We start from the raw sequence: 24220 nt of genomic DNA on the forward strand, positions 1-24220 counted from the left end.
TGGGACATTGAAAGAATGCAATGAAAGCCGCGCTTTAGAAAAAAATCCCCGCCGGGCCGCCGCGCTGCCAGCGACGACCCGGAAGCGGCTGGGAAGCCGGCCAATGACATCGCGGCCCCAACCGGAAGTCCCGCCCCATCGCGGCGAGAGGGAGAGAGAGCTGCCCGAGGAGCCACGAAGGCTCCGCATTGAGTCCCGGTCCCGAGATGGGGGACCGGGTGAAGAGCGGGTGGGCGCATGGGGAAGGCGGGGCTCTCATGTGGTGAGAGAGCCCCGCAAAGCGCTACCGCCACCCGGGAGAAGGAGCCGCTGCCGTGCACCGCCAGAACAGGTAAGTGGAGTGAGAGGAGGGGTGAGTGGGGGTGGGGTGTACGCGTGTGTGTGTCTCTGTTTGAGTGTGTTTGTGCGTGCGTCTGTCTGTCTGGGTGCGCGTGTGTATGTTTAAGGGGGGGGTGCGTGTGTGTATATGCAGTGTGTGTATGGCTGTCTTTGTGCGCATGCGTGAGTGACGACGTGCGCGCTCACGAGGTCGAATCTCGGCCTGCAAATGCGCGTGGCACTTTGCTGTCCTCATTCCCCGAAAAGTAACTACTATAGTTGTCTCGCTAGACGCAAAAAGCTTCGCTTTTTGCTCACGTCTAGCGAGACCTAAAAAGGGTTTAATCCATTTAGCCCTTTCTGGGGAATAAAATGTACAGAAGAAGATCACGTGCAGTGTAGATTGATCCGATTGGTTATCGCACGGACATTTACAGAGCTTTCTGGACCAATCATTAGTTTTAGGAAAAGTGATCAAGCAAAAGAAATAATCAAATCTAAATCTGGTCAAGATGTATCTATCATACCCCTCTTGACACCAGACCAGATAAGGTTGGATTGAGGTTGAGACCAGGGTGAGTTGATGTTGAACTACAGTTTCTTGTTTAACTCCACTCCTAATGTTAGGGTATCAAAGTGATACCAACAGAGTGCCTTTAACTCTTTCCTAGATATAGAATTGAAGGAGTCTGGATTGCAGTAAAACTCGGGCCTCCCCATATCTTATGTGAGGTTACAAATGTAGTTCAACCATGGGATCTTTGTGACCTGGTCTAAGCCCATAGAATCTTTAATTATTTCTCGGTTTAAAACTAAATCAGGTAAGGTCCAAGCTCTGTGCCACAACAGTAAGGGTTGTATGTTAATTACATCACTAATAAAGCGAATCCCCAATTCGCTGTGACTGTTAAAAACAGATGTACTTTGAGGAATAGCTAAAATGAATCTTAAAAACGCATTCTCTACCCTTTGAATAGGTGTTGCATCATGAACTCCCCAGACGGCTGCTCCATATATAGCAATGCTGATGCACTTGGCCTGATAAATTTTTAATAAGATTTCTGGAGGCCTTTTACTCATCTTTTTGGCGAAAATCATTACTGCCACCGTTGATCTTTTAAACAGCAATGCCCTGTTTTTTATAGCTTGTCCCCAGGATCCTGATTCCTCTAGAAGGATGCCTAGGTAGGAGAATATTTTAGTTGGTGCGATTTTCTCACTCCCAGCAACCAGGGGACAAGACCTATTTTTGCCACTACCGCAGGACATAACAAAGGTTTTTTTAACGTTAAGTTTCAGTCCCCTGTTATCCATAAAATCTATATAGGTATTTAATGCCCTTTGGAGACCAAGTTGGGCTCTTGCCATTAAAACGGCGTCATCAGCATATAAGAGCGAGACGATCTGATTATTTTTAACCTGCAGGGAGTCTCTTACTCTGGTCACCAGTTCCTTTTCCAAGTCATTGGTGTATAAAGTGAAAAGGAACGGGGCAAGGACGCAGCCTTGTCTAACTCCTTTTCTTACGTGGAAGGGCTTGGTGCAATCTCCTTTTAAACCGAACTTCACCTTAGCAGTAGACCCTACATACAGTTGTCTTAAAAATAATATAAGTGCTTGCTCTACCTTTAAGTCTGCTAAAATCTGCCATAGCCGGTTGTGAACTACGCAGTCAAATTCCGCGGTTAAGTCGACAAAAACCGCGAACAATTTACCTCGTTTGGTATGGGTATATTTGCCATGTAAGATGGAGAAATTTAACACCTGCTCTACAGTGCCCCGCCCCTCCCTGAACCCGTATTGCACTGGGCTTAGGACATTATTGTCTTCCGCCCATTGTTGTAGGCGGTTCAGCATAACCCTGCCTGCGACTTTCATAAATGAATCGAGCAAGGCAGGGGCGTAACACAGGTCCCCGCAGCCCCTGCGGTGCGTGGGGGCCTCAAGCTCCAGGGGCCCCATCAGCACAGCACTCTGGCTGCAGGGCTCCTGATTGAGCCTGGAGGGGGGCCCCCCGAGCTGCCTTGCAGGGAGGCCCTCTCAAGGTTCGTTACGCCAGTGGAGCAAGGATATGGGGCGGTAGCATGCGGGTTTTTCCCGGTCCCCTTTTTTAAAAATGGGGATAATTATAGACTCAGACCAGGATTTAATAAAGCCCATATCACAGCTGGCTTCAAGGACACGGGTTAGTAGTGGGGACCAAAGCTCGATCGAGTATTTGTATAAATCGATCGGGGTCCCATCTGGGCCCGGCGCTTTGCCTCCTTTACTATTTTTTATGGCTGCAAGTACTTCTTTGTTTGTGATATGGATGTCAATTGGTAAAAATGTTGCTAGCTCTTCCTGTGGGACGTGCTCCGTAGCTACTATTTTATCTTTAGCCCCTGGGTTGTATACCTCTGAAAAGAAATCAATTCATAAGTCTTCAGTGATAGCCACCTCAATACTTGCACCCTCCCCCGTCCTGGTTCTGTAGCTCAGCTGCTAAAGTTAAAGAGGACAGCACTGGAAAATTAAATAAATAAAGAAGAGAGTCCACTATAGTTAAAGCGGACCGGGCTGCAAGTTAAATGAATAAATAAGCGCGACTGCTATAGTTGAAGTGAAAATCGCTGCAAATTAAATAAATAAGCACAGCCGATGTAGTTAAAGTGGACCCGTAGCCATTATTATAAAAAATATGAAAACAGGCTGCATGCGCCCTTGTAGGAAAGCATGTTGTGGGTGGAATAGTAGAAGATCATTGAAGAAAATAGTGCTCACAGACTAGAACAAGCATTTGCAATGCATTAGGTCTCGCATTTACACAAGTTTATGCTGTTGGCATTGTAAATGACAATGCCTTTTATTTATGTTTTAAAAACGGAAAAAAATAAAAACATTGTTATTTGCAATGTGAATAGCTCAAACTTGCATAAATGCGAGACCTATTGCATTGCAAATGCTTGTTAATTTCTTGGTTTGTGCTTCTCTAGACCAAGCACTCTTAAACTAGGCTGCTTACGAGTATTGATGGCATGTCACTCCTACACCTTGTAGCCCTCTGACTTACGTAACATTTCCTGTAAACTGAGTTAGAAACATATGACTGATAGGCTCTATGTAATGCTCGTGTGATGAGAAGTGCTCTGACACCTTACACTGGTATGAGTGGCTCTATATAACTAATTAAATGCATCTGAGAGAGAGTGGTTATGGAGACTTGAAGGGCACTGTTAAAAGGTGGTGGTGAGGGAATCCATGGTGGCGGTGGTCATTGGGGGACTCCAACAGTGTTGCAAATGGCACCACCAGCGCTAACGCTGGTTAGTGTAGTGCCCTGGTTAGTGTAGTGCCCTTCCATTTCTGGTGCTTGCAGCAAATTTTAAGATCTTTGTAGAGTTTCTGGTTACTCATATGGGTGTTGTTTCTGATTTCAATATGTTTCCCTGTCTTCATTGCTTTATTTTGCTTGCGAGAAAGTGTCACTCATAGTTGTTGAAATGTCACTCATAATTAAACTGAAATTATGAACATCTCACACGTAGCAATCGGAAACCTTGGCAGCTATGCAAGAGGCTGAAAAAACTGCCTGACCTACAAATAGGAGACACGGACTTGGACTGACATGGCCAAGAATCGCTTTCCAGACAGCTAATTGAGAATGCTGTTTGAGCCAGAACTGTGATGGGAGTCCATGAGACAAGGCACCAGGGCGGGCTCTGAGGCTCAACGAGGGAATGAGGAAGTCACGAGGAATAAGTACCTGCAGTTTTCCATTACAAGCAGGGGTCTCTTTATTGGCCTGTAATGAAACGGACGGCAGTTTCTAGAATGAGACTGATCAATAACGCTATAGCTGCAAATACTTTATTCCAGCGCACATGAACGCGGCCAGGGCAGCTGACTCTGAAGCACGGGGCTCAAGGTTCCATCCCTGGTGCCAGTGGCAACTCAGCCCAGCACCACGTGACTCTGGGCAATAACTTGCTCATCTTCCCGACAGCGCCTTGAGATCCTTAGGGGTGATTAGTTTGCGCTTTATAAAATACTGGGATAAGGTGCCATTTTGTAATATATTTGACGCAAAGAGTTTTTTTGCTTTATTACAAAACAAAAATAACTTACAGAAGTTTTTAGCACATGCACTGCATGGTTTTTATACCACTCCACAGAGGACGCATCTGAAAGAAGGTTTAGAGAGTGGTGAAACGTTATTTTTTTAAATAATAAAAATAGCGCGCAAGGTAAGAAGAGCTGTTTTTAAAGTTAGAAAATGGCTGAAGCCGCGCCGGGCAGCTGAGGAGCATGCCCTACGAGAGCGTGTCACTGGCATGTGCAGAATGTACTGTGCTCGACCCCTGGCCAGACCTTGAGACCACTCACTCCCTGTCCTGTGCGCTCTACAGCTTGGCCGCTGCTGGGTTCAGCACCGCGGTAAGATACCTCTAGTTTACCGCTCTCACACTCTCTATATTAACGCTCACTCTTTGAAAGCACATTCAGCCTTTGAAATGTGCGCCGCACTTTAACCTCCAAAAACAGCCTCGAAATTTTAAAACACTCCCATCCTCTTAAAACACCTGCCAACTAAAACAAATCACACATTCAAAAAAAATTATCTTCTAAAAACTCTTCTACGTACTAAACACTCCCATCCTCTAAAAATCACCCCTGCAGGAAAAAAACCTCATTAAAAGACACCAAAACCCGTGGAAAAACACTCCCATCCTCTTAAACTCCCTCACTCTCTCTAAACACAAGGCCCAGCTCTGAAAAATGTTTTAATCCTCCCAAAAACCTCACCCGCTTAAAAAAACTGAGCCTCAAAACAATCCCACACCAGAAAAACGTTCACCCTCTCAAAAAATGCATCTTGCCCGCTAAAAAAATACCGACATTCTCTGAAATGCTCTCATTCTCCAAAGAACACTCTCGCGCTCTAAAATCACTCACCGCAGTGTGTGCCAGTTATGTGTCTGCATGAACCGCATTCCAACGTGCTATGAAGTTAGGGTGGTAGGAGCTTGGCGTAGTTAGCTCCTGGTGTGATTTTTGTACTATTCTGTGTTCCAGCCCGCAACTTTCTTTGGTGTCTTCTGCATGGACATAGCTGTCAATGGTACATCAGGTGCAGTGGTACCAGGGCCAAATTAACCCTACATGTTACTATATATTACTATCATGAACAAGCATCATAACTATATATTACTACCCTAATGGTACTCAGGGAACATTTCCTTGCTTGCAGTAGAGCCCGTAGCATCCTTGTCGCTGGATTCCTGTCCTCTGTAGTTCTGGCCTCTTGGCGCACTGTTGCTTTGAGCTGTAGAGCAGCAAAGATGCACTTAGCCCTGGTGCAAGTAAGCAAAATTACCTTTTTGCCTACTTCTTGGGGCAGTAAACTGCAGCGTTATCAGGGTACAATTACCACAGGTGCCACTGCACCTTCTTCACCAATTGTAGTTACACCCCGGCTGCGAGGTGTTTATGGGCAGTGCACCCACCCGCGGTGTGTGGAGACTGCATGAGAGCATATCCTGCTGCTGCTCTCACCTCTCACTATCTGTGGTAACACAAGAGCCCACAGCAGGCAGCATGGCTGCTCAATATTTAATAAGCCTGGCACCAGCTGCAGCGAAACAATCAGAGCTGCGAAGAGCCCAAGGGACAGACTCGTCTTGTTTATATTCAGAAGCATTTGTCCCCTAAACTCCCCCACATTCACTGGCAATGCAACATTGCCAACACGTGTCATCGGAAGTACCTTAGATTCAATAACACATGAGTGGACCTGCACTTATCAAACTTTTCCAGTTGTTTTGGGATAGTCTCAACTTAAAAAATAGAAGTCGCGCATGCCCAATCCTTCACTTGCTATCGGCAGACATGCGCAGTACAGCGCTTCCTGGCTAGAACTTCCACAACATCAGACCTGCGTAAACAGCAAGCATGTAATGCCTACGTTAAAGATGTAACGTAAGTGGAGGGGCCCCCCTTCGATCCCCCAGTGACCTGCTTACAGCACTGTCTACACAGGAATCTGACCCGGCCCTGCTGCTGGGTGCATGCTCGGCAGCTGCAGGCGCTTCATGGGAAGTTATACATACCAGTGAAAAATAAATTCAAGATCGCCCTTTGCTTTTAACAACCACAGAAAGCGAACAGTGTAATAGTTCTCTAAGAGGAAAGGGTATGTGTTAAGAAGCATGGGGGGACTGTCAAAAGGCCGGCGTCGGCACCCGTGTAGTTATGCTAAAAAAAATTATTGCTTACCGACTAGTTAAAGGAGACAGTGTAACGCCGCGAGTAAAAGATACAGTCCGAGTGTGGGCCAAAAGGAGACATGGCGGTAACAAGGAGGGACTAAAAGGCCTCACTTACAATCAAAAGCCAGCATTTAGTATGAACAATGACACAAGCCAACAGAAAGAAGAGGCAGGGCCTACACTCCACTTCTGAAATCTGCTTGATTACAAGAAGCCTCGCAGAGCGGGCAGCGCATGCACGCTGCAATGCAGGTCTGCGAGACCTAAAAATCAGACCGTTAACTACACAAGTAAAAAGTCCATTCCTTGTGGGAGGTTACAAATGCAGACAATGCAGTACAAAGGAGGGACTACTAAGCCTATTTATCAATCAAAAGCAACGATTTTGAAAGGACAGTTACAGGAGCCCGTCAAAAAGATGGGCAGGAAATGGGCAGAGCTTCTGTTCTATACCTGAATATACCATTCCTTGCAGAGCAGCGCATGCGCTGCCCAGGCTCAACATAAAAAGCAACAGTGATTGAATAGTACCAAGAGTAAAACATAGTGGGAGTTATTTAGTGAGGTTTTGCGTCGGTGCGTGTGTGGCCCGAAGCAACACAAAGCATTGTGTCAATTTACTTACCATTATAAAAGCCTGCGGGCGCAGAGCAAAGCTGTGCAACACATTGTGCAACTGGAAAGACTCCTTTCTTGTTATTCAGGGGTAGAGTTCCTAATACTAAGGTTGAACCAACATGGGTAAATAAATATGAATTGATTAAAGGAAAGGAAAGAACTTGTCACAAAGGGCTCATACAGAAGAAAGATGAAAAGATGGCTAAGCGAAGGAAACAGTATTTTGATGTAAAAACATGGGCAAAAAGAACAAAAGTAGAGATTGGTGATATGGTGATGATCAAACGTCCTGGTTTGTTGGGTAGTTCTGTTTCTAAGTTTATGAAACCTATCAGAGTCATCAAGGTGCTTAATAATGCAATAAAGACACAAGATCATCGCATCTGGAATCTCAATAGAGTTGTTGTAGTAAGAGGAAAGATAGCAGAAGAAAATTTAGTGGGTTCTCCTTCGCAAGAAACGGAAAAAAAATGTGCAGAAAAATAGATTTTCATCAAGAGTTTGTAAACGCCCATCTTATCTTGCTGATTATGTTTAATTACTTTAGTTATTTAGTTAAGGAGGGGAGGTGTGTGGTATTCCTCCTAATTGAATGATAATATTTCAAATATAGAATGTCTTTATGTCATGTACAGAATGTTACAGATGTAATAGCTTGATGTCATTGCATTCTCAGTTGGTGTATTTTTGTATGTAAATCAGATCAGTACTCTGATCAACTGCTACTGCTTGATGCTTATGGTTGGATGGGATTCTCCAAGGATTAAACTTAAGAAGATTAAAGCTTCCTTTGTCCAGTCATCTTTCCAGGAATCTTACAGTCAGTCCTTCCTTTATATCCACAATGGTTCAAAGAGATAGAAGAAGGCCGGTCAATGCACTACTTCATTTACTATTCGGTGTGTAGACAGACACTCCTCTAGTTGCCTGAATAAAAATAAAAGAAGGCTTTTCTCACAGATGGCAAGATAAGTTAGCTCAGAGATGAGAGTGGTCAAATCCTGCCCTCCACCAGCAATTCTGCATTTGTCAAAGCTGTCCTGTCCTTCAGGGTGATCTGTCATCTTCTTACCCAAGCACATTGTGGTATATCATTATTATCATCATATATATAGCATTAAATACTAATGAGGCATTGGGGTACTTTATCGTGAGTAGTGTGCTACTTTGGCACCAAAGGTGTGTGGTTAATGTAGTGTTTTTTGGTTTGGGGGTTAGTCTTGTGTTGTCAGTGGGAGCCCCTTCCATGCTTTACCACAGTTTGTAGTGAAATCAAAGAGAATTAGAGGGAGAGCTAATGGGGATAGGGGAGGAGGTGTGCTAGCTCATGGGAGCCGATTGGTGAGGTGATTGGATAGGGTAGATGAGGATTAGAGTATTGATTAAGGAGTAGTTAGGGTAAAGAATTATGTTGACAAACTGCAGGCAAGTGATTACTAGTTTGTGAGCAGGAAGTGGTTATGGATTATTGGTGGGGATGTGGGAAATTCACACAAACTTCATATAGAAATATAGGTGCGAGGACATGCCGTTTTGTGTAGCAGTCGAACGAGAACATACAATTTTGAATAGGAGTAGAAAAAGGTGAGCAGGACATGCAGAGGAAGGTATGTATTTGATGGCCAAAGTCAAAGTAATTTTTGTTTAGTGTCGACTTTATGCAATATAGTGGGTGAAAATTGTTTAGAATTCATGCATTAGGAAGACGGTGGTGTTAAAAAACAAGAGTATTTGGCTGTGCAATAGTTGTTTTATGAGTACTTCTGGTTATACAGGAACCTGTACCAGTGCACCCAAGGGCCGGATTGGGAGTGTGTGTGTGTGTGTTTGTGTGGAGGGGATGCTAAGATATTAAGAGACCACACAATGAGTGGAGGCCGCAAAAGATATTTTGCCACAAACATAGGTAATTACTTGACGACTCGTCCAATAGATATGTTACAAACATCAGCTTGCAGAATGGCAGGCCAGTTTTTTTTTATTGTACTTTCAATGCCTCTGGGTTTTGCCAGTGTTGTTCCAACCAAAGATGGCAACTGCACATGATACTGCTGGCGTACCCCATGTACCATAGGTCTGGCTTATAACGTATTGCCTCTTCTTGATTTTGGAGATGGATGAGTGAGCAAACGCAATAATCAGTTCTCCCAAGCAGAGCTAAATGTGCAATATGTGACACAAGGAAGTTACACGAGCAGTGTAATTTACCACAATGCACAACATAAAGCTTTTCATGGAACAGAACATTTCCAGATGATGATGAAAGCTCTTCGGTTTCAACACCTGTTGCAGTTCCTCAGTATTTTCTATGCTAATCTTGTGACTTTGTCAGTTGGTGCCGTTTCTCAAAGATTTATGACACATCAACTAATGAGAATGATGGTAAGCATTTATCGATCACTTACTTTTGAGTTAATATCATGCTACCAACTTCACTTGGGTTCCCTAGGCTCCCAGACAGCACAGAACAAATGTAGCTTGTTTAAGTTCACATAATTAATAAACCTGGAGGATATCTCCCATGCAATAGGGAGTTGCTATAGGCAATCCTTACCCTGCTTACCAGTCATTATATGGATTGTGTCTTCGTCACACAGCTTCCTGATTGCTGTGTGCTGAATGACAAGTCAGTTGCACTGGTGTATTATTACTCCGGCCAGTCGACCTAACACACAAGTAAATGCTGGCTTGCCATAAATGGTTGTCATGTCAAAGGTGGCACAAGCATTTATATTGACATATTAGCTAAAGATGTCATAAGCTTGAAAGTTGTCACAATGCTCAAACTTGTAATGTAGGTCATGGTTTGCATAATCTTTGCAGTTGGCATAAAAAGTCAAATTGGATGTAAAAGTGTAAACTACCTTGGAATAGCAACTGAAATGAAAGCTGAAGTAGAGATAAACAGTAAATGCTACAAATACCGAAGGCTGCAAGAAGTTTAGTCATAGTCATAGTGTTTTTATTGTATGATTATTTAAAATCTTTACAATCTTTACAAGCAATAAAAAATGTACAACAACAAAATTTAAAATACAAGTTAAAAATTGTCATTAAATCTAATGGTTATCTAACGGTAGTCTTTACGGTTGTCATGGGCCTCGTTCAACGATATTGAGTCCAATCATTTTGCTTTAGTCTTTGTGAGTTCATTTGCCAGTTCCTTTTCTTGTATCTGTTTTAATGCCATGGACATGAACTTGATTCCCCGACATGTAAGAATGGGGGAAATGCCGCTTAGCCACCGTATAACCGCCTGTCTGCAGGTCCGGATTTTCAGTATGTTGAAAATTCCCCGAAGATATCTTATTCTTAGGCCTTGCAGTGTTGGACATACACATAATATGTGGGCCACTGTTTCGTTCTTATCTCCACATAGTCTGCAGTTGGCACTATCTGTTTTGCGTTTCCAGGAAGGCATTAAGTCTTTTGTAAAATGCGACCCCATACGGTACGCTATGTAAGTTTTTTTTAAATATTGACAGTAGTGTTGGGCTAGAAAAGCTTGCGGTTTTTGGGTGGAATATGTATTGATTACTGTCCAGGCGTGTCTCCGTTTGCTTAGGGCTTTTTTGTCTGTAAGCAAGGAGATCTTTTTTGCTGATCCGTTTGCAATTTTGCAAAACTGCTTGTGGTCGATGTTTTTGTTCCACACCTCGTGAAGACCAAGGGTTGACAAGCTCTGGTTAAGGAATTCTCCCCAATGGTTGGTGTTTGGCTTGTTTATTAGGAAGTTTATATCCTCCCAGCACATTTTATCCCAGGAGTCACTTGGTGCGAGACGGAGCTTATGACAAAGTTTTACGAATGTAGAATTTGACCTAATTACTTGATTTTGTAAACCAAATTCTAGTCGAACTTGGGCAGCTGATGCTCCTTTCGGCAACCCAAACACCACTTTATATATTTTATTTTGTAAGCTGTTTAAAATTGGTGATTCGCTCCCGAGCCATCCAATTAGACCATAAGACAAGGTTGGAATAATCTGGGCGGCCATGACTTTTAATAAGTGGGTGTAGTTTGGACCGCCCACTGTCTTGTGCAGTTGTCTATATGCATATATTAGTGATTGCGCTTTTCCTCTTAGTACCTGGATGTGCTTATTTTTTTTATTACCGCTCTCGATGGTCATCCCCAAATATTTGTACGAATCCTGTTCTTCGAGTGGAGATTTGTTGGTTGTCCATGTATATTTAAGTTTCTTTCCCTCCGTGATTCGCAGCACTTTAGTTTTGTTTTTATTCAGCTCCAGATTTTCCTCTGATAGGTACGTAACCAGCGTGTTCACTAGGCGTTGCAGCCCGACTGGTGTTTTACTAAGTAAGACAATATCGTCGGCATACTGCATTATGGGAACGGGAGCGTTTCCTAATTTTGGTGCGTGGCTTTCTATTGCCTCAATTTTTTTTCCGATATCAGCAAGATATAAATTAAAGAGGCTGGGAGCGAGGACGCAGCCTTGTTTAAGTCCGTCCTGTGTTTCGATTTTGTTGGTCAGGCTGCGACCGTTTCCTTGTTTAACCCTGGCCCATGTGTCACTGTAAAGTGTAGATATTGCACTAATTAGATGTTCCAGCATCTCCCACTCTCTTAGCTTGCTCCACAGCCTGGGCCTGCTAACATGGTCGAAAGCTGATTTTATATCGACGAAACAGGCATATAAATTGTGTTTTCTTTTTTTGGCCTTGTCTGTTAATAAGCAAAGGGTGACCAGATTGGTAGTTGTCCCCATCCCTGTTCTGAATCCGATTTGAAACCTTGGGATTATTTTCCTTAGGGTTTCCCAGTCCTGCAGCTCTTTCAACAGGCAAGATGCATACAACTTGGCTTCTACGAGGGAGAGGTGTGGCGCCGCGGCCAGGGCGACTGACGCTGGAATCTGGGGACCACGGTTCGATCCCCGGCTCCGGCGGCAGGTTAGCCCAGCACCATGTGACTCTGGGCAATAGCTCGCTTAATCTTCCCGACGGCCCCCCAGCGCCTAGAGACCCTTACGGGTGATTGTGCGCTTTACAAATGTGGACTTTACTTTACTTTACATCTATTAAGGAAATTAAACGGTAGTTTCCAGGCTCTTTCCGGTTCCCTTTCTTATGAATTGGGTGGATGATGTTTCCTCTCCAAGTTTCCGGAAGCGTTCCTTTTTTTAAGATGTCGTTAAAAAGTGTGGTTAGGAGGTTGGCCCAGAAGTCCGTGTCTGATTTGTAGACTGCGGTTGGAATACCATTTGGCCCCTGGGCCCCCTCTGATTTTAATTTCTGTATTAGTCTTTTTATTTGTGCGTGTGTTATCTTAGATTCTTCTTGGGTAGGGTTTGATTCTGCAAGAAGTTTAGGTTACAAGAAGTGTACAAGGAGTAAAAGTCTAAATCATCTCTAAATGATCTCGAGAATGGTTGGTGCATCCATACTAGACCGTCCGATATCTCTTGTAGGCAGCTTGAACCTATCCAATGAGAACAGTTCCATTTCAGTTCTAAAAAATAATTTACAAAGCACTGGGTAGTACAGGCCCGCTCTTAGACTTTTAATGACCCTACATAATGATGGAATTGTTTTGCATGTTTGGGCCTTTTCATAATGTGCTGTGCGAGCATAGACCTATGTTGTCGTAAAATAAATTTTTACACAGTTATGTTTTAACGTTATAATTATTGTTTTATTTGCTATTATGCATTATACATTCTGACATAATGTTGTTATGGTATACTTCCGAATAAAGCTATTTATTGAATGATTGATTGTGTCAAGATCACATTTGCTCTATGCAGCAGGCTGCTGCCCCTTGACAACAGTTTCTGGGAAAGCGTCATGGAGGCATGGGGTGGAATCTTGCACAAAGGCAGCATTAAACAGCTCCACCACGCTTCTCATCAAAGCCTGCTTCCAATTAACATCAGATTGTGCCCGTGACAGCCAGGGATGCAACAGTACTCTGCAAAATTATCATTCTGTGGCCAGGGGAGATGATGTGGCATTACCGCTAAAGGTGCTGACTATGGAAATGGGAAACCAAGTTCCAGTCACGGCTCAACATCCTATGATTCTGGGCGTATCACTGAAACTGCGTCTTTGTGTAATGTAACTAGCGGTCATGTAAAGGGCTCCAATGCCAAGTTCGAGCTACATTAACACTACAAAAAAAACATTGGCAAAGCCTATAGGTCTCGTCAATGCCAGATCTATTGGCTTTGTCAATGTTGTTTAAGCTACGTTGTACAGCATAGCCAAAAGTACAAAAAAGTGCTATGACGTGGTCAATGGTGGACGCTTTATAGAACATTTTTAACTTCAGACCATGCTGCAGAGCAGCCATGAAAGCTGTACAATATGGCAAAGAAACATTGACAAAGACAAATAGCTCTACTGTTTGCCTTCTCAATGTATTCTTTGCCATGTTGTAAAGCTGCGTGGCTGCGATGAAGCTTAGTTGAAGGTAAAAAAAAGTGCTATAAAGCGACCAGCGTTGACTACATCCTAGCACATTTATGTACTTTTAACCATGCTACAAAGCAGATGCACTACTGTATAATATTGCTAGAAAACATTGACAAAGCCAATAGATCTCGCATTGGTGAGACCTATTGGCTTTGCCAATGCTTCTTTAACTTCAGCGAACTTAAATCAACTCCACTCTATGACAAATGGCAAAAGGGAGACCTTTTACTGTCCAAAATCTTGGCGGTTGGGATGAAAAAAACAAAGAAAGCGGATGCATGCCGAATGACCTGAACACCTTTCTGGTTTAAAAGAATTGAGTGAGAGCTGAGTTTCGCATTGCACCTGCAGTGGCAGCAAAAGGAAATGATGACGGGAACGGGAAAGGCAGAGCGGCAGGATGTACAACAGGAAAGACATACATTATCTGTCAACGAAGAAGAGCTGCAGATGAGCTGCAGTCTCTTATTTGATGCAGAGAAGCCGCCAAGCTTGAAGCTTCAATTGCTCCTGTGTGCAACTTTCTTCTAGCTTTCCATCAAGTCATTAATTTTACCTACTCGGCATGGACCTTCGTGCTGCAGCCTCAAAGTGACAAGCACCTTCCTGGCATTTGTGAAGGTACAAAGACCCGCAGCAAGATGAGAACCCTGGGGAATGAATCTGTCACCTGGAGCTATATATAATAAAAATAAATTGAAATATGTTTAACTTTACTCGAACATTATTCTTATGGAGCAGTCTATTAGCTGGTATTTAAATGGGCGTGTTCGAATAGTGTGCTGGGATCTGCAGAGCTGCAACAGTCTGGGTGTTGCTCATTCTGCAAACCATGTTGGGAATCAGCAATACATTAGCCATGACCCCACCCTGGTGAACAGCCTTTACGACGCGGCTGTTACACCGCCGTGTCGTTACAACGCGATCTTTTCAACGCAAGTCGTTACCACGACTTGCGCTGGAGGGCGCTGCAGGACAAGGATTTTTTTAATTTACTATCCAACACCTTCCCTACCGTACGTAGGCTGGTGTTGGAATAGTAAATTAAAAAATTCCTAAGTCTGCACCCCCTCCAACGCAAGTCGTGGTAACGACTTGCGTTGAAAAAACCGCGTTGTAACGGCATGCGTTGTAAAAGAACGCGTCGTAATGCCGTACATCCCCTCACCCTTGATCTGACAGATGCGAGGTTATCAATGATCTTATAGGGCAAGTTACACGTCTAGTTGCCATTCACACTATTAATGTGATGAATGTGAATACAATACTATTTATTGCTTTGATTACATGTTTTTTTTTTTTTAATGATGTGTGCTCATGTATTTTTACCTATTGGGATAAATATTGTGAGGTCATAAGCATTGAATGTTGGTGTGATTTATAGTTTGCATGGCTGTCGTGCAAAGTATGGATTGCGGAGCTAACACAAAGTGGTGAATTTCAGTGGCTTTTGGGTGCAGTTTTCTAACCACAGCTTCCAGTGGCATCTTTAGAAGTGAATTAAAGGGAGGAACATGGGGGACGGGGATAAGTGGGTCACTGATAAAGCTTGTAGGAGCCACCACAAATCTGTTTATATATACATGTATTTGTACATACATAACTCTATAGTCACCTTATATTACTGTCTGTATATTCGTCAGTATTATTTGAGATGTCAACATTGATGCCATCAATGATGTCATTTAAAAAGTACTGTGTGATGTAATATGTGAAGTCATAAGCAGTGCATGAAAAGTGGTGCACGTTATAGTTAGTTCTCTAAACCATACCAAATAATTGAAACTCTAACTGATATCAGGATTACATATTAGGTGCCCTTGTGTAATCAAAAGGTGACAAAAACCAATTCACAAAACTCTTAACAAATACATGACTAGATCTCGCTCCCTCGCTGTCTCTATTCTGTCTCTTTTTTTCTATCATTCTGACTTCTTCACCTGATTTTCTCTTTTCATCACTCTCTTTAGCTCCGTCTCTTGCTGTCTCTCTCACTTCGCTCCTCATCGACTGTCTCTCCCTCTTCCCCCTATTCTTGCTCACATTTCTTGCTCTTTTTTTCTCTTTCTCTTCTCCCAAGAACTCCTCTAAACTGAGTTATATATTACAATGGCTGTTTTGTAGCACACAACACTTCCTAGTTTAAGGATAGGTATTACCATTGCCCAAACAATAGCCCTTATGTTACCATCTTCGAAAGGATTAAAAGCTGAGACAACCTTTACAGGAGCCTGTGATTGGCTGGTCACTGGCTGGAAAACTAAACCAGTTGTGCTACCTAGCATACTATGCACTGATTTGTAAACATAACATGTTAAGAGTACCCTTGCAAAAGACATGTTTGATGCTTTGGCACATATACCAAAACTGTTTAGAGGGTCCTGCAATAAAGAGTACTTTATATTTGTACTTTATACTTGTTTTATTCCTTCATTCAATCTACAGCACATACCAGAAGAATACAATTCCTGTTTATTTTAAGGTAAGATACAATAAAGTACTGGTACATATTGTAAGTGCAGGAACCATTGTAAGGAGGGGGGAGAGGGTAGCAACAAACCTCCATTCTTAGGAATCAAGAGGTGCTTTACACAGGGGCCATAGAATAATGTTCCTAGTCAAAGACCTGTTTAGTTAAAAAAAAATTCTTGGTAATATTTATAGAACCCAGACCTGCTCAGATAGACAATGGAGTGTTCTGCATAATGACAAGGATTCATCAAAAGCATGCAAGTTTACAGAAGCAGGTGAAGTTATATACACTGCAGCAACAAAGTGTTACATTGAAATACTGTTAGCGACTATCAGGGAGCAAAATGCAGCACACATAGAAGTAACAAATAGCAATAATGGATTGTTTATGTGCAGGAAGGTGTCCCTTCCTGCATATAAACAATCATTCCCTGCAACGCAGGCACCCTTGCACTATGATGCAAGGGTGCTTGCATTGGCGCTATACTGCTAATTTTAGCGCCTGCACTAGGGAAAACACAGTGGAGCTGGGTCTGATAGCTCAGTGGACTAATGCGTCTATCTCAGGGGCCTGTGCTCGACCTCATGGTCACAGGTTCATATCCCGGGGGGTCCACTCAGCCTTCAATCCATCTGAGGTCGATAAAATTAGTACCAATGAGTTGGGTAACAACAAATATTTGTTTTCAGCGCCAAGATACCCGTAGTGGTGAACGTGTGCTTACAAGTCATGTTATGTTATTGAAGTAAATACGGCGCATCCCTGTGTTTTTAAAATGTTGGAGCGGGGCGCTGCCAAATGTGGCGCAGCTCCATGCACCAATTTTTTTTTGTACATATGCCCCATGTCTTATTGTAAAATAACATTAACCACACTCAGTCCACTTTTTCCCTCCTTTACGTTTGCCCTGAAAAATCTTTATTTGCACTGATGGAAAATGAACATTACAGACTTTCGACTTTGCAAGGAATTCCACTAAGGTTTCCAACACCATACTACTCCTAATGCCAACTGTAACATTGAAGAGACCGGTGTAAAACACATAGTAGTGTTAAATGTAACACAACCTGGTCCCTATCACAAGATCATTTTCAAAGAATAATGTGTGTGCAACTCAATGCATTCTGTTTTATAAGCTCAAATTGGTTTTCAGAGATCTGGTCTGGAAGGAATGTCAGATATTAAATTATGAAGCATCTGTTCATGTTCTTTCCATTAGCTAATACAGACGGACAATTGTCTGCTGAGGGGTTTTTTCTACAAGCTCACACTCGTAGTCTTGTGTGTCTCCAGAGTGGAACTATAGAATGTCACTAGAGAGATCTGTGACTGAGAATGACCTAATGATCTCAGTGCACCATCTGCCTGAAGTATCAATGCAGCTTGTGTCTCATCGAAATAAATTCTGGCCAGGAAGCTCATTCTTACAGTTTATATAAGTGTAGTGGGGTCTTCTTCAGAAAGTCAACTGTGTACGGCGGTGTTTGTGCTAAGGAAGCACCCAACGTGCATACGTAGGCTGTGCCTCACCTCAGGGTGTGGTGCAGTAGAATCAAGAATGGGGCAAAAAGCCTGGTGATGTAAGTGGGAACAATACTTCAGGTGAGGTCTCACTATTGAATGACTGCGGTACTCCTTTTGAGTGGATAAGCACAGTACTCCAGGAAAAAGCCCTACACCGAGTGGACACAATTTATTTGAGAATATCTCGCAAATGACCGTACGCCGTACCTCGAGTCATGTACTAAGGAGCTGTGCACATTCACGGTATGACCTAGTCATGAAGGCAATTTAGAGTTTGTTCTGTCGTACTCTTTTACGCTCTCCTTCATGTCTTTGTGAATTGTCCCATAAAGAACCAAACTGGTATTAAATTAATGTCTACCTGCAGTACCACTGTCAAAGTCTCACTACTGCGCGGGCACCATTCAGCGGACGCGATCTCAATAAGCAAGCACCAAACATTGGAAGCCTGACGGGTCATTGTCATGGTGCAAGAGAAGTCTTCAGTGATTACAGCTGCGTTAGGGAAGCTTCACCCTTGAGTACTCACATGCTCCGGGTACCTTCTCATGACTGGGTGGGGTCAACATTCCAGATGATTTCTGACTAATACGTTGGGTAAATGCTCCATAGCGGATGTATGACGTTACAACGCATGCTTTTACCACGCATGCTGTTACAACGCAAGTATTACAACGCAAACCATTACAACGCATAGCGCTTTGGGGTGCTGGATAGTGAATAGTTTAATTTACTATTCCAACTCCAGTCCCCGTGGACACTAGGGAAGGTGTTGGATAGTAAATTAAATCTATTCCCTATCCTAGAGCGCCCCCCAGCGCAATGCGTTGTAATGGTTTGCGTTGTAAAACCTGCGTTGTAAAAGCACTGCGTTGTAAAGTTTCGTTGTAAAGGATGTTTCCCCTCCATAGCAGGCCTCACTTACTGAGTGGGCACACTGCTTTGGGAAGACCTCGAGCCTGAGTGGGGACAATACAACAGACGAGGTCTCATGAATGAATGCACAATACTTCAGAGATGGGGAGCAGGCATGATACACCGAGGCTGCCCTCACTAAGGAGTGGATACAATAATCCAACACGCTTGATCGGACTATTTTTATTTACATAACGAAGCATCCTCTTTCCGATGACAGGTCTGTTTCTCTCCCTCACGCTGCAGTGTCTGAACTAGTTAGGTGAATCAGAAACGAATCGTGTATCACTTCCTGTCAAGTCCGATTTAGTCACTTACAGTACTCAGAAAATTCAGAGAGGAAACCAAGATAGAAAAGAATATAAAAATGAAGCAATTTCCTGTGCAGCATCGAATAGTTTGTTCTCTAAGCTCTGTGTCAACATGTGGGTGACGCAATGAACGCCCCTTTCCAAGTTCAGGACAGAATGTAGAAATTGCGCACAATACCTTACAAATCTCTGCGTCAGCTTCTCCACAAAGCCGTAGATCTCGTGCCAGTTTTGTCCTATGCTGCCAGACCTGTAAACACAACGATAAACAGACGTGAGGTTCCTGCACTCAAGACAGCGAATATACCACAGTTCAACCGTTTAACAAGCCCTCTCTAAGGCTTACAGTGGTCTAGCCCTCCTTGCCCTCATACACAGAATCAACAATCGGTACAGGTTACGGCTGTTCTAGTTCCCAGCAGGATGTAATCATTCCTGACAGGATATCCGAACAATTCTTTGAGTAGCTTTTCAAAGATGAAACATATAAGCTTTAAAAATACTCTCAATTTGCCGCCTTCTCGAATTGCCCTGAAAATATTTCATTACATTTGAAGCGAATTCCCCTCATGAGAGCATTTCAAAGTATATCATTGAGGTTTGCACCCCCCCCCCCAACCCTCAACATTTCCTTTGTCTGTCTACTACAACCAAGGCGTTGTTTCAGTGCTTAGATGTGAGAAGAAAGTGATCATGTTTTCACCTAACCTGACTTTCTTCTTCAAATCAAAGTGTATTGTCATTTCAGATACAATCCATAGTCAAATGCATGCACATATTGTAGAAAGCAGTTATACACAACAGGCAATTCCTTCAATTAAATAAAAATAGATGGAATACAAATTATAAAACTATCAGAATACTTTATAGATTTTAAAACGATTTCTAAACAGACAAAAGTGGGTTTGTATATTACATACAAAATTACTAATTCCAAAAAGTTGCGCTAGAGATTTTCTGCAAGAGTTACTTTTAAAATCTTCAGTACGATACATATGAATACAGTATTCTAGCCCACAATTAGCTTGAATCTGCCAGGGCACTTAGCCTGTTTCTCCTATGCTATATCGACTTGAGGTATTTGCAAGTGAGAATACTACGCAGGCCCAAGTATTGTATTTACAAACTCCCAGGGCTACCCTGTATTGTTGTTTTGTCGAACCCCCCAGCAACCGATGGAGGGCAACAATCTGTGACCCATTTTTTTATACGCCAGGCAGAGAAAATAGGAGCTGTTTCTCCATTTCATCAGCATCAAAACAAGCATGGCACAGTTTTGATGTAGGGGAAACAGCCCTCCAATTACTGGTAAAGTATGCGGTAAACAACCTTTACAATGCAACTTTTACCACGCAGTGCCTTTACAACGCAACTTTTACAACGCAAACCATTACAACGCATTGCGCTGGGGGGGGCTCTAGGATAGGGAATAGGTTTAATGTACTATCCAACACCTTCCCTACTATCCACGGGGACTGGAGTTGGAATAGTAAATGAAACAATTTACTATCCAGCGCCTAAAAGCACTATGCGTTGTAATGGTATGCGTTGTAAAAACCGCGTTGTAAAAGCATGCGATGTAAAAGCATGCGTTGTAATGGTTCCTGTGTTGAGCCACAAATCACTCAGATGAAATTTGGTCAAAGATGTCCTGATTTAACTTACCCATGGTAATCTTGATGCACCGGGGCATGATAAAATATTTTGAGACATACACTGTTAAAGTTTCCAGTTCCGCCACTGACCAAATACAAAGCCAGTAAGGGATTGGTTTTAGCTTAATTATACCTACTATAGGTTTCAAATTAAGGTTCAATCTCATGGGTCCGAATGGGGTACTTCGTTCTAAACAGTGGCCACTTTTAAAATGCTCTTCCTTTTACTCTCAACCTGAAGGGCTGGTAATATGCTAACATCATCCCATTATATCTCCACTGGATGAAACTCTGGATAAAAATGTACTAGATTTTATATTTTCTCTCTCCCACTGCACGATTTGCATTGCATGCGTGACAAAGTCTAGCACACCATTATCAAAGCCGTGCCTTCCAACCAGCAAAACTCAAATTCTCCTCTGTACTTGCCTTCTCAAGCCTAGATGCTTTAGTTTCAATACTGTGGTGCATGTGTTCATAATACGTTTCCTGCAACGTCTACATTCAATTTTAGTGACTATTTGTAATCTGCATAGGTTTGACATTTGTGGGTTGTAAGAGGCTTAGATTAGCCTTGATTTAATGGAGCCAGTTTAGAAGGGAGTGTCGCCGAATAAACCTAAATTCAACCCAGAAATTGTTTCTGTTTTTTTCTATATTAGCCTAGGTCAATTTCGTCCCTGCTAGGTATATCCAGGATCATGACAAACAAAGCCTCAAATATCTGTCCTATTTCAGGCTGCTTAAGCCTCTCTTGGATTTATGGGGTCCACCTGCTTTCCTAATGATCTCTCTAGGCTGAATATGATGAAAAATGTGTCCAAAATAATACATATGTGTTAAGACCTTTCCTGACATATCTGTGGGGTTTAACAGGTCTGTAAGAATCGAGTGAGGTTAATGAATTTACCTAGATCTGAAAAGACCAAGAATTAACTTAAACAAGTTACTATATTGTAAGTGAGAGATGCTGTTATGGTTTAACAATTGATGCACGTTGAAACTTTATTCACAGATTCACTGACTTCAGTGGCGAAATGCAAAACGATGGGCTCCCGTTCAGAATGCCATGAGGCTCGCATATATGTTCACAAATATTATTAGTCCTATACTGAATGGGGGGGGGCCTCTGAAGGGTGGGGACCCCTGCGCTGCACGAGCTGCAGGGGACCCGTTTTATGATCCTGCCTCATATAAGTTTTCCAGGCTTAAGCTGGTTTGTTTTGGAATTTGAAAGGCAACCTTCTTTCGCTTTGGCCTCTGACTCTTTGACACATCACCAGAAGCAAGGCAGACCTTCTAGACTAATGGGTAAGTTAATGGCAGAAGGGTTGCTACCTTCCATAAACCCAGTATTAATGCAACAGCCTACCCAACCCCTTTTCTTTACAATTGTGTGAATGAGGGTAAGTGGCTCATAATGGTCAAATACAAAAGTTAGAATGGCTACTTCAGTATGGCCTTAATTTCAAAGAGATACATCAGTTGTGACCCTCAGCGACGTTGTCCCTTTTTTTTGCACATTGCAACAAGGGGCGAAACCTGCAGTACCAAAAGCAGGCCTTGCAACTCTGAGTCATTGCCTACGCATCTCTCAACTTGGTCCGCAGTATCATTCTGCAAAAGATTGAAAGGCGCCATTGACTTTAATAGTCCCACACCATGCTAATAAATCCAAATTATGCGGTTATAGTGTAAATATACCATAGACTATTAACAGTGGTCTGGGTGAAAGCAACTTATGGGCTTATCACAACGTTCTGCTAATCTCATATTAGACAACACCATTACAAGCCCTGTGGCGGAGTTGAAGGAGCAGTTGATGGTGCAGCAGAGTTGATGGAGGTGGATGTTGAAGATGTGGTGCGGACAGGGGTCCGTGGGTGCTCCAGAGTGGATGCTCTTCATGATCTTGAGGGTGTTATCAGCGGTGAGGAGAGCCCAGCTGAGTAGGATCTGCTGGGTCCGATGTCATTGAGTGCACTGGTTGCGGGTGGGGTGAGAGGGTCTCGGGTATTGGGGCAGTCTCAAAACATTCTCTCCCAAAGTGTCCATGCTACTTGCATTGATTAAACACCTTATAAATAGCTGGCCAACTTTAGCATTTGCCAAGTGACCTAGAATGCCACATCTATAACAAAAGTCCATCTTCCTATCAGTCATTCTTCTCCCAAATGTCCCTTAATTCGTATTACTGCTACTACCATTAAATATCACATCCACAACTTAATTTGTTTTCTTCCATACTTCTTATACATACTTCTCCAATAGCACAATAGTACTAGCAATGGACCCGGGCTTCAACACAGGTACATTACCCAGGATCAGGATGTACGGTGTGGCTTCCGATGGTAAATGAAGGGAGATTAGGCCCTGGGTCTGCATGCTTGGCACTCCAGTTAATGGGGTGGTTTCCCCTCCTATCCCAAACTCACGCCTTGTGGTCCTGCTGCTGCCTGGGAGGTCTTCGTCCTGGGGTTCTCCAAATATGATGCTTCCTCCTTTGACCCTTCCTTTGAAATCAGAAGCGGAGCGGGCCATGTGAGTTGGTAAGTGCTCTCATGCAATATGGGGCGGGAAGAAGGGTCCACCCCAATTGTGTAAGGTGGGGACCAAGCAGACTAAAGTCCTTATGGACACGATGTAACAAAGTAGCCACAGTGCCATTATTATCTGTATTGCTGCCCGTCGTATTATGCTGGGGGTTCCCACTCAATGGAAGCCAGACGTAGCTTGATCGGTTCCAATTTGTAGTCCAGACCTGCCAGGAGAGTACCCACAAAAGCTTCCAACATAGCTTCCAAATCCACTCTGGATGGGGCCTGCGCACCCAGTGTGGTGGATATTAAAGCCTCTGCTCTGGGTTGTATTGCCTTGCCCCCTGACAATTAACACTTTTACTTGGCCAGAGTCCCGATGCCCTTGCCAGTAGCCCCCACCAGGGCAAGAGGGCAGGGCACCACTGGCTTAGTTATGATCGTGTTGCATCCAGACACAGGAGTGATTGCTGTCTCTGCCCTACTAACCTTGCCCACGATGCCCTGTACATCTACTACCCCAGCTAAAACCTGAAAGGGGGGTGCGAGTGGGATCCCCACACTGGATCCGCCAGTTCCACCAACTCTGGACTGCACAGTACTGAGGCCCGGCCTTTTAATGAACTAGATGCACATGAAAACAGTTGATTTGTCGGGGAGCGGGAGAGCTGACGTGCCACAAGCTTAGTTTCCTTGCCTAGAACCCGCTGTTCGCTGTAGAAAAGAGCCCATTGTGGTTATTGCAGGGCCACAGGAACTGCCCTAGCTGTCTTTCATTTCCCCATGAGCCTGGGCTTTATATTGTCAATCTCCTTGGGCAAAGGCAAGGTGGCGAACAGTATGAGGACCACAAGGCAACGTTACCTAGACTCAGCCATGCTTGCCTGGAACAACACAGGGACAAAAGGGAATAGGAACTATTACACATTGACTGAAACACAGTGTGTAGAAAAGTGAACAGTTGACCACTTGATCCCAGGTCGATCGTAAGAAGGAGATAAACATAAAAACACAGCTGGGCCTACCTTGTGCCCGAGTAGAGGTAGCTAGCTATTTGTACAGTAAAGACAACAGGGCAAAGTTCGAGTCAAGGCGCAAAGAAGGGTGGCTTGGCCTGGCCTCCTCCAGCTCTGATGGGCACAGATGGGCCTGACCTTGTCACGGGCTTGGCCCGAGCGCCTCCT

General features: G+C 43.4%; 1 protein-coding gene across 1 annotated transcript in view; it reads right to left on the bottom strand.

The window, feature by feature from the left end:
* The window catches only part of ANTXR2 (ANTXR cell adhesion molecule 2), a 552370-nt gene that overhangs the window by 461299 nt on the left and 66851 nt on the right, over positions 1-24220 (bottom strand). The window contains exon 2 of the mRNA XM_078660866.1: positions 19023-19094. Coding sequence (XP_078516992.1) covers positions 19023-19094 — 72 coding nt within the window. The remainder of the gene's footprint in view (positions 1-19022; positions 19095-24220) is intronic.

Source organism: Lissotriton helveticus, chromosome 9 (assembly GCF_964261635.1).
Source record: "Lissotriton helveticus chromosome 9, aLisHel1.1, whole genome shotgun sequence".
NCBI classification, from domain to species: domain Eukaryota; kingdom Metazoa; phylum Chordata; class Amphibia; order Caudata; family Salamandridae; genus Lissotriton; species Lissotriton helveticus.